Genomic DNA, 12,130 nt, shown 5'->3' with positions numbered 1-12,130 from the left:
CCCACTTGCAAGATCATGTGCTGCTTATCTGGATATGAGATCACGATGTCGCGCACATATGGTTGTGATGCATGTGCCTGGTGTACCCTTATCAGACGGGTAGTCATGATAGGTACACTGAGCTTCGTATATTTTACCCCAGTGTCACTTTCATGGTATGCACTGCTCTCTCACTCAATCGTTGATGATCTTACTAGAGATGGTGTCTCGATAAAAATACTGGCTGGTGGCTAACCTTAAAGCACAAACCTCAATGTTGAATGAAAATGCCTAAAAAAGAAAGGTACCAAATAATGGTATTAATGAGGCTGGAACCAAAAGTGAAAGCCTTTCACCCGGCAGGTGCCCTGCGGTTGAGCAGCGCAGGCCCAGTCGTCATCTAGAGACTGCTTATACAGAAAATCAGAGGCAGAGAAGAAGGTGGGATAAGGAGGCAAACCGAACAGGAATTGACTACTGGATCAGGTATGAACCCAGTAGAAGGAGATTTCTACAACGTATGAAAGTAAAATGGAATGAAATAGGTCCCTTAAAAATAAGTGAGAAATGGTTAGCCGACTAGATAAGAGCAATAAGAGCAAAAGGGTGGTTAACAGACATGGAAATTGAAGAGATAAAAAGAAAAGTTGAAAACAGAAATAATACTTCACCAACAGATAACGTACCCATCGAGGACAGGGAAATGAATGGCAACAGTGAAAACATAGAGCAAAGTGTAAATGTAAATTCATTCTCAGTAAATGAAGCAGACATAATGGGAAGAGCTGTATCATAAGAATATGATGATGACCAAGACACGGTGAGGACGCTGTGCCAATATATTAGAGAAGACCAGGATCAAGCAGCCTCCCCACCACCACCACTAATCTGAGGTACATTGATCGACGCATGCTCAAAGTTGAAACCGGAAAGATAGATTCGGTCTTTGGGCTATACTAGACGAGAAATATAACTGCAACTAACAAGATTATTTGGGTTGCAGCTTTGGTTGCTGCAGATAGAGTTGGATACAAAAGAAGAGAACAAACAGAATGTAAAAAAGCCATACTGGCGTACACGAATTTGTGAGAAACAAAGTTAAAAAGACATTTAGGACAAGTTGATAGACTGAGTAGAGCGGAATTGCAAAACAAAAGTATGAGAAAAATGCTGGTAATTTTCGTCCGCCACTTTGCCATACTTTTTCCAGGTAATCGCTCAACATGCATCACAACCATATGTGCACAACATAGTGATCTTATATCAACATAAGCAGAACATAACCTTGCAGGTGGGGCCCAGTTAGAATTTCCTTCAGGTTGAGTAGCCCATCCTGCTCAAAAGGTCTCTGAATAAGGTTTGTTTAAGGATGATGAACAAAACACCCATGTTTCCAGAGATGAATTATTCAAACCCCAAAGAATTCTTCACAACACATGGCTATGATGCTCCCCTACTACTTCTGCTCGCGATCAGAGATGCACATATCGTCAGCAACCAAGGGACATGATCAACTATCTGTGGTATTAAGCAGAATATCTGCTGTAGCCCATCTTTTATACCAAGACAAAACAATGTACATAATAATACTTTCAATCAGTTAAGATCAAAAGCCATGAGAGCCACTGCCTGGTACTGCATATTATTATTATTATTATTATTATCATTATTATTATTATCATTATTATTATCATTATTATTATTATTAATATTATTATCATTATTATTATTATTATTATTTTATGTTTGACTTTTGCTTTGTCCAAGTCTCACCCAGAGACCTCAAGAGACAACAAGTTAGAAGTTCATGTAGGTGTTATGCCTAGGGTACCATATATTTCGATTTGTACATAGTGTTGTTCTAGAGAATGTTTATGAAACCATAAGAAAATTATGTGTTTGTTTTAAAATTTGAGATCACATAGACAGTATTTTACGTAGGATATGGGCAGTTCCCATGAGCACTATTATTATTATTATTATTATTATTTACCGTAGCAAAGAATAAAATGCCATCGCATTTATATTTCCATTTATATTATGTTATAGTAATTTATTTAGGTTTTTGTTAGTTTGTTCTTCCAGATTTGCCGAGTCTAGGTCTTCCTTTTTTGAGGTAACGGCTGTAACCAGCTTCATCCAGTTTAGTATTCACTATTTTTTCAGAATCTTTCAACTTTCCTTGAACTGACAATTTTATTTCTTTGATCTTTCCTTGTAAGAATTCTGTGATCATGTTTCTCAGATATGCCTTAGCTTTTTCTAGAATGTGTATAAGAGAGACGGAGAGATGAAATAAGAAAGAAAGAAACAAACAAACAAACAAACAAACAAACAAACAAACAAATAACGAAAGAAAGAAAGAAAGAAATAACGAAAGAAAGAAAGAAAGAACGAAAGAAAGAAAGAAAGAAAGAACGAAAGAAAGAAAGAAAGAAAGAACGAAAGAAAGAACGAAAGAACGAAAGAACGAAGGAAAGAACGAAGGAAAGAACGAAAGAAAGAAAGAAAGAAAGAAAAGGACGGAGGGAGAGGGGAAGGTACGGACGGACGGAAGGGAGGCCGATCGGAGGGAGGGATGGAGTGACGGACGGAGAGCGGGAGGGATGGAGTGACGGACGGAGAGCGGGAGGGATGGAGTGACGGACGGAGAGCGGGAGGGATGGAGTGACGGACGGAGAGCGGGAGGGACGTAGAGCGGGAGGGATGGAGGGACGGAGGGATGGAGGGACGGAGGGATGGAGGGAGGAATGGAGGCATAAAAAAAGAAACAAACAAACAAACAAACAAAATTAAAAGATGAAATGATAAGAAAAGAAATAATTGTTTAGTTATCATTAAGAGTCAGATAATGTGGTGATCTCAAATACTGACCACACAAATTTTTTCTCCAGAAATCAACATTTAAACAGAACATTGACTGTATCAATCTCTGCAGTCTGAAGTTTGCAAAGATCAAGAGAAGTGCCTCTTCATTTTGACTAAGATATAAAATGCAGGGTGAGTAAAAGCAGCACCCAGTTTCTTTGTTGTCTTGCAGGTTATTACTGACAGTTTTGGAAGTTACTAAACCTGAACCAAGTATCATGTTAATACTCTTTGATATCCCAAACCATAAGACAAGAATTAAGAATCAAAAGTATCTCCCAACTAGGAGATGATACATATCAACTCTAAAACAGGAATTGGGCACTACTTTTGACTCACCCAGTATGTTTAAATGTTGTTGTTGGCACTCCGTCGCTTACGACGTCGAGAGTTCCAGTTGATCCGATCAACGGAACAGCCTGCTCGTGAAATTATCGTGCAAGTGGCTGAGCACTCCACAGACACGTGTACCCTTAACGTAGTTCTCGGGGATATTCAGCGTGACACAGTGTGACAAGGCTGACCCTTTGAATTACAGGCAGAACAGAAACGGGAAGTAAGAGTGAGAGAAAGTTGTGGTGAAAGAGTACAGCAGGGTTCGCCACCATCCCCTGCTGGAGCCTCGTGGAGCTTTAGGTGTTTTCGCTCAATAAACACTCACAACGCCCGGTCTGGGAATCGAAACCACGATCCTATGACCGCAAGTTCGCTGCCCTAACCACTAGGCCATTGCGCCTCCACATGTTTAAATATCACAGCCAAGAAATAAGGGTGAGTAGTCAATCTTAGCAAGCAATGGAATATCAATAAGTGGCCAAATGAGCTCAGCATTTTGACCAAGATGTATGATCGAACGTTTTCAATAAGCTGCCTGGGAAACATCTTCACATTGCATAACTCTATTTGCATTTCTTTTTTTACACTACTCTTTTACTCTTTTACTTGGTTCAGTCCTTAGACTGCGGCCATGCTGGAGCACCGCCTTTAGTCGAGCAAATCGACCCCAGGACTTATTCTTTGTAAGCCTAGTACTTATTCTATCGGTCTCTTTTGTCGAACCGCTAAGTTACAGGGGTGTAAACACACCAGCATCGGTTGTCAAGCGATGTTGGCGAGGGGGGGGGGACAAACACAGATACACAAACATATACACATATACATATATACGATGGGCTTCTTTCAGTTTCCATCTACCAAATCCACTCACAAGGCATTGGTCGGCCTGAGGCTATAGTAGAAGACACTTGCCCAAGGTGTCACATAGTGGGACTGAACCCAGAACCATGTGGTTGGTAAGCAAGCTACTTATCACACATCCACTCTTATGCCTACTATTGTATAATGTATATACAACATAACATAATACAAGGTAAGTGTAAATGCAGTCACTGTATGCATGACTGTCACTCCATTTGTGGTCTTGCACAGCCACAACAGATGCTGCACCACCATCACCAGCTGACACAGTTTCTTCGAGCACAGATCTAAGGCCTCTCAAGATTGATAGATGCTAACTACAGCTAATAAGCTGACCTGTCAACTTTTTTTATTCCAAGATTGAAGGAACTGGCTGTAAGAGTATTTTGAATAGACCCCACTAAACACCGTTTGTCATATAGCTGACTAGTTTGCAGAATGCAGTCAGGATGAGAAGACAATTTAGAAGCTTGCTATGCAATAAAGTTTTGTTAAACTGAGCAAAACCACTACAAAAACTCATGAAATGTTCCAGACAGCTTATGGATTACCTTGTATGAGCTGAGCATCTATTTATTGCTGGCACAAGGATTTCAAGAATGGTGGAGAAGAGGTGAAAGATGATGAGAGATGACAAGAGATCTAGAAGGGAGAAGGATGTCAGAACATCAGAGAAATTTTATAATACAACATTGTATTATGTAACTTAACATGAGACAAGATATAATGAGTAACAACATACAGGTCATTGCAATATTGTGTTATATAATGTAATAGATTGTACATGACCACAATATTATGAAGTAGTCCAACTATCCTCATATCTGTAACCACATTTTTGATTCCATAGATAGGAACTTCAGTGGCTAGTCCTTCTGTTGATTCTGTATGAAGAAGGCCCTCGCTCTCATAAATTTCCTTATTAAGCAACCTCTTGTATTAGCAGTTCCATGATTCTTTGTTTTGATACCAATCAAAAAATCAAAATGTAGTGTAAATATAAATATTGTAGATATATAGTCTAAATATTAAGTTAACAGTATGGAAAATTATCTCTATCTATTTAAAGTGTTAGCTAACAAACCTTTTTCAGAATTCCTTAACAATTCCAATTGTTTTTCAGGGCTTAAAATTTCTTCTTCGGAACCTTGAATTTCAGATTTACCTTCCTCCAATGAAACACCTGTGGCTTAAATTTGAAATTTTAAAAATGAAAAAGAGAAGGTATCATCATCATCATCATCGTCGTCGTTTAACGTCCGCTTTCCATGCTAGCATGGGTTGGACGGTTTGACTGAGGACTGGTAAAACCAGATGGCTACACCAGGCTCCAGTCTGATTTGGCAGAGTTTCTACAGCTGGATGCCCTTCCTAACGCCAACCACTCCGAGAGTGTAGTCGGTGCTTTTACATGCCACCGGCACGAAGGCCAGTCAGGCGGTACTGGCAACGGCCATGCTCAAAATGGTGTATTTTATGTGCCACCTGCACAAGAGCCAGTCCAGGGGCACTGGCAACAATCTCACCCGAAAGTCCTTACACATGCCGCGGGCACAAGTGCCAGAAAGGCGTCGCTGGGCACAGGTCTTGAAGAATTTTCCAAAACAATGTTTCAGAAAGATAACCATTTTACATCTGATTCACAACTATTTACTATAAGTAAACACCTTACAAACAAAATATTATTTAAACTACACCTCGATTTAGTTTTACTTATTTATGAGTGTTTGCATTACTGATGTCTAGGACGACAGCATTGCTTTTTCTAAACTTCTTTAAACCGAGAAATCACTGATATGTGACATAAGAAAGTGGGTCACCATTAAGTCTGGGTCTGTGGGAACTAAACTGGCGGTCACTGAGGATAGAAAGATATTCAATGTGTTGGAGAACATCGAAATTAATGGCAGTCTCTGTTGCCTAAGAGATGTTAGAGATAGAAATAATAGGATGACAGTCGGCTGGATCAAAGGGGTTGCTTTTCTTTAAAATGGGACACGCTGAGTTGTGCTTCAAATGTCAGAGTATATCTTCGTACAGAGTGAGAGATTGTATTGTAGAGTTTGGGGAGTATAAGAGGCAAGTTTTGGGCTGCGACACTTAAGTGTAAATGAAAGATAAGTTGTCCGGGTAAGTGGCCTTGTTTGCTTCAAGCATCTGGAGGTATAGTAGGTCTGGAGAAGAATGGCTAAGGCATTTAGTGTGGAGTTAGATGGAAAGCAAGCATAAAAGTGGAGACTTTCTCCATAATAGTACTGATTGCAAAGACATCATTGTTTAGAAGAGGAAGGAAAGAGAACTCCACAAAGTTGGAGAAGAATCCTTTAGCAAGGACCAAAATAATTGACTGCAGTTTGAAAGGTGAGAATACTTTAGAGTTATGGTATACAAAATGATATCTTTTGCTCTCCAGTTAACTAGATTTACAAGAGTTGCGTTGCTGAGTTAAGGCATACTAGTATAGCAAACCATGAGTTATTATTTCTTCTTACACTTCCTACCAGTCTTAGAGGCTCTACAGCTGGTCATTTGTGCCATCCTTCCACTGATTAAGCCATAAAGGAGGAACCAACACATTGATCATTCTTAAATACACAACTCTGATATATTTCATGAAGGCTTATCATTTCATAGAGGAAACCAATGATAGTTTACATCAACAAAAACTAAATAAATAGTGTTTATAAAATGACATAAACCACTATATCTTGAGCTGAGGTGAGTTCTGAGGCTTCAGTCTGAGAAATACTATTTATGCATATCAACATTTCATAGTTAACTACAAAGCATTATAAAGGTATAATTGCTATTGATGTATAAATTTGTAGAATCAGGCATCACATATCACTACAGAGAAAACATAAGCAATTGCCATTTACCTTGGGTTACAGCAGAATCAGACTCTCCAACATAGCTCAAAACTAAATCCAGCATCACCTAATATTGATAAAGTGATCAATAAAATATTCATAAATTAACATCTGTGCTATGGAAACATACACATAAATCATAAATATAGATATCTGCATATATATACACATATATATATATATATATATATGCTCACACAGGGTGTACAGGCTAAATTTGACAGTTTGCATAGAAGGAAAGCAAAACACAATATCCCATCCAAATATAGAAGTATTCTAAAAAATCAAAAGATATCGGATAGATTATGGCTGGGAGATAACAGTTTACTCAAAATAACTGCCCTCTGCTTCCATCACAGCCTCAAGACAGATCTGGAATCTTGCACATGCATTCCTCACTGTGTCTCTGAGAAGGTCTTCGAAACATGTCCTTGATCTGAGCCTTGCTGTTGCAGTCACAGTGGTTGATATCTTTCTCAACTGTACCCCACACATAGTAATCAAGGGTATCATAATCCATATGATGGATTATATGGAGGAATTAGGAGGCCAGAAATTAGGGCAGAAGAGGTTATAGAAATTCTCTGACAACCACTTCTGACTCTTTCCAGAGTTATGGCAAGGTGGTGAATCCTGCTTCTATAGGTATGCCTTCCAGGAGCAACCCCCTCCAACCAGGGTCTGACCACAGTCTCTAGCAGCTTTGCATAGCCATCTGAATTGAGCCTAAGGCACTGTTCATCAGTTATTAGATGAGTTCCAACACATAGACAAAGTAAGAACATCAGCTTTGTCCCTTCTTGCTGACCATAGCTTTGTAGTCTCTGTTGCAGCTGTCCATGTCACATCTTACAACCTTTACAGTGTTCACAGAACATTGAACAGCAGTCATGGTATCCTGCGCAAATTATCATGACACATTTTCCAATATTCAGATGGATTCCAGGCCTCCATGTCAGGTAACTTTTTCTCAACTACAATTTTAATCTTTATGCTCTCCAACACCATTGACTAGTTACCAATATCTCAAGCTATTCCTGAAACAAAGAGACATAAGTCATCAAATTTAGCTCAAATACCCTCTCTGTGTGTGTCTGTGTGTGTGCGCGTATGCGTGTGTGTGTGTGTGTGTTTGTGTGTGTGTTTGTGTGTGTGTGTGTGTGTGTGTGTGTGTGTGTGTGTGTGTGTGTGTGTGTGTGTGTGTGTATGTGTGTGTGTGTGTGAGTGAGTGAGTGTGCACACGAGCATGTGTGTACTGTGTGGGTGCATGCGCACACGTGTGTGTGTGTGTGTGTGTGTGTTATGTAATAGTAACAGCTTCATAGTGTAAATATTGCAAATACCATATACTTAAGGGACATGTGTTGCTTAAATGCTATGAGCTGAAATTTATTGTCCAGGAAAATCCTTTTAAAGATGTATAGTGTTAAAAAAAAAAAAAACGGCCCAATTATTTCAGAGCTAGACAAAACAATATCACCCCAGAAGTGAACACAAGAGTAGTAGATACATGTTTTAGCTGGAGTTGCAGCTTATTGATACTGCACATTCGATTCACTTCCAAGATAAAATTAGAATCTCTAGCCTGAAGTATATAGTAGGCCAAATAGACATATCTCTTCATATCTTGCCATCGTCGTTGGCACGCCGTCGCTTACGATGTCAAGGGTTCCAGTTGATCCGATCAACGGAACAGCCTGCTCATGAAATTAACGTACAAGTGGCTGAGCACTCCACAGACACGTGTACCCTTAACATAGTTCTCGGGGATATTCAGCGTGACACAGTGTGACAAGGCTGACCCTTTGAATTACAGGCACAACAGAAACAGGAAGTAAGAGTGAGAGAAAGTTGAGGTGGAAGAGTACAGCAGGGTTCACCACCATCCCCTGCCGGAGCCTCGTGGAGCTTTAGGTGTTTTCACTCAATAAACACTCACAACGCCCGGTGTGGGAATTGAAACTGCGATCCTATGACCGCGAGTCCGCTGCCCTAACCACTGGGCCATTGTGCCTCCACTATATCTTGCCATAGTAGGGAACAAATAAGAGTGATTTAGAAGAGAACAGCTTTTAGAGGTAATGGGATAGACTTACCTGAGGAGTGAATGCATACTTGTAGAGTTTAAAGTGTCTAAAATATGTGTCAACCAGGTGATAGGCTATCTTTCTTGCTTCTGATATTGAAAACAGTTCCATGTTATATGGCGGACGCTAGAAATACAAACCAATAAATAAGCAGCAGTCAGTTATTGCTCTTTAGTAAAACCTGATCCAGTTTGTGCTCAAATGGGATGAGATTGCAGTCATCCTGTTTGTTATACAGATAGGGTGTACCAATGGTTATGTAATCCAATCAATTTATCCAATGACTGTGATATGTCTCAGAAAGAAAGTGTTAAATGTGATTTATATATTATGTGTAAATGATATATTAGAGGACACTCACAAATAGTAAAACATATACATCAGCAGAAAAATTGCCAAATTACCTATTTTCCAACACCCAGCTAATCTACATCTAATATACTCTGATAGCTAAGTAGCAAGCAACCACCAGATAAGATCCGACAAGTTCAAACACTTTCCTATAGGTCATACACTATACACAATGCAACTTGCACAAATGGAAATAATAATGCAAATACAAGCAACAAAATGGTATTTGATAACCATCATTATAAAATACATCCAAGAAGTTATGGACATAATTGGAACACTCATTGAAAAGGAATTTACAGTGTTCCATAAAGGACCAATATTCATAATATTTTACAGGTACCAGAATATAGGATCACCATCTTGATAATGGCCTTTAATATGCCGTGGACATAACATCATGGATGAGAAGTCGATACCTTTTCTTATATGATAGCAATGTCAGGTAAGGGCTAATTTTGCTAAAACATCCTGAAAGCTGCATAGTTGATATATAAGCAACCCAACAACCAGTTAACCAAGGAACCCATTAACCAATTATGAAAGAATAAAAACATTATATATGTGTGTGTGTGTGTGTGTGTGTGTGTGTGTGTGTGTGTGTGTGTGTGTGTGTGTGTGTGTGTGTGTGTGTGTGTGCGTGTGTGTGCGTGTGTGTGCGTGTGTGCGTGTGTATATACATATATATATATATATTTGTTATTGTGTCTGGGAAGAGTCATTCTGTTTTAATGCCTTATTAATTAACACACTCACCAGTTCGATTTCCATTCACTCATCTATATTTATTTTGGCTAAACTTTTCATTGCTTCTTGCAACCTCTTCAATAGTTGTTTTGTGAAATATGCCTCAACACAAATTCACATAAAGAATCTTGCAAGCCAAATGCAAAAACGAAATATATATATGTATATATATGTATATATATATATATATATATATATATATATATATGCCCTTATATAAATGTATGTGAATGTATATACATATATATATATATATATATATATATACATACACATACATACACTTACCAACATTGTGAGGAACCAGAATAATCAAAAAGCTTCCAGGTATATTCTTCATCCATCTTAAGATTTTATAGCGTATAACCCCTCCTTCTTCCCCACCACAAAAAAAAAATCCCTCCTTATGTAGGATGACTCAAAATACACCTGATCATCACATGCTACAAATCCTCACGCTGAAAATCAGAGTGGTTCCTTACATGGCTACTCAAAACTCTCTTTAAAATCATAACAGTACCTCTGGAAAGTGTTGACAACTGATTGTTCTCCACAAGAGGCATTAGAGTGTCACTCCATCGCTTATGACGTCAAGGGTTCCAGTTGATCCGATCAACAGAACAGCCTGCTCGTGAAATTAACGTGCAAGTGGCTGAGCACTCCACAGACACGTGTACCCTTAACGTAGTTCTCGGGGATATTCGGCGTGACACAGTGTGACAAGGCTGACCCTTTGAAATACAGGTACAACAGAAGCAGGAAGAAAGAGTGAGAGAAAGTTGTGGTGAAAGAGTACAGCAGGGTTCGCCACCATCCCCTGCTGCAGCCTCGCTGAGCTTTAGGTGTTTTCGCTCAATAAACACACACAACACCCGTCTGGGAATCGAAACCGCGATCCTTTGACTGCGAGTCCGCTGCCCTAACCACTGGGCCGTTGTGCCTCCACACAAGAGGCATTAATTCCATGTAAACTAGAATATCACCAACAGAAGATATAAAATTGTCCAGCCACAGCTAGAAAGAGAACACACACTTGCAATAGACTTCCCTCAACAAGCCACATCTCCATTTTGGAGTTCTGCGCTGCTAATATGTTCTTTACATCTGCTAACAATCCAGTAGTCTTCCAATTGGATACAAATTCAATGAGATCTTAGATACCTAGCACTGAATAATATGGAACATGCAGCATTGCAACAACAGATGGTTCCTCACACTGCACTGAAAAAACATAGGCAGCACATTTTTGATGACCAAGTATTGAGATGTGATTATGAAAGTTCACAAGACATTTAATCCTTTCAACAACATCTTCAAATTTATGCAACAGCCTATTCGACTTCACCAGGTCAGAGTAAACCAATCTTTAGTTCTGCAAGAGGGGTATCAAATTCTAAATGTTCACAAAGTCTGAAATACCATGTAAGGATGAAAGAACTTGTCTACTGTCTGAACAGAGTTGACACAATCACTCAAGCAAGATCAGTATCGAAAATCTTTAGAGAGATTTTGTCTGCCAAAGACTACAAGCCATGTTTTGTGAAATGTGTGTTCATCTCAAGAAAAACACAAATAGCAAAGATAATTGTAGAAAGAAAATGAAGAGGGATACAAAGAAAACTAGGATTATTTCAGCCAACGATATTAAGTGAACAAATGGAAGATCAATTGATTTAACTTGTCTAATGAAGACTAATTTTCCTGACAGAATAACAAAGCACAGTTTGACTCAGATACAACACTTGTCATCAAATCAGGACAAAACACAAGAAACATGCCATTTTAGTTGATTTTTAATCAAATCAGAGAATGAATAATCCGGGCAATATCTAATTAATATGTTAAAAGAAAAAGTCAATTATTATTTAATATTCCAATATATAGAGACATACATAAAATAGATCAGCAAAGCAGCAATTACATATCAGAATATATAAACATTATAGAAGTTAGTACAGAGTAACATAGTAAAAACATATACAAATGCAGGTGTTAATTGGACACATCATCATCATCACTATCATCATTTTA

At 38.7% G+C, this 12,130-nt stretch overlaps 1 protein-coding gene across 5 annotated transcripts in view; it reads right to left on the bottom strand.

The window, feature by feature from the left end:
* Positions 1–1,999: 1,999 nt before the first annotated feature.
* The window catches only part of LOC106868876 (cilia- and flagella-associated protein 119), a 43,755-nt gene continuing 33,624 nt past the window's right edge, over positions 2,000–12,130 (bottom strand). For 4 of the 5 annotated variants that reach the window (XM_052970303.2, XM_052970304.2, XM_089357204.1 and 1 more), the window contains 4 exons: positions 9,011–9,127; positions 6,924–6,981; positions 5,129–5,233; positions 2,000–2,241 (listed from right to left, as the gene is read on the bottom strand). In XM_052970303.2, the coding sequence (XP_052826263.1) occupies positions 2,048–2,241; positions 5,129–5,233; positions 6,924–6,981; positions 9,011–9,127 (474 nt within the window). In that variant the 3' untranslated portion in view covers positions 2,000–2,047. The remainder of the gene's footprint in view (positions 2,242–5,128; positions 5,234–6,923; positions 6,982–9,010; positions 9,128–12,130) is intronic. The other variant, XM_089357205.1, reaches the window with a different exon arrangement.

Source organism: Octopus bimaculoides, chromosome 9 (genome assembly GCF_046866305.1).
Source record: "Octopus bimaculoides isolate indiv1 chromosome 9, ASM4686630v1, whole genome shotgun sequence".
Taxonomy (NCBI): domain Eukaryota; kingdom Metazoa; phylum Mollusca; class Cephalopoda; order Octopoda; family Octopodidae; genus Octopus; species Octopus bimaculoides.
This window is presented reverse-complemented; position numbering and strand designations above follow the sequence as displayed.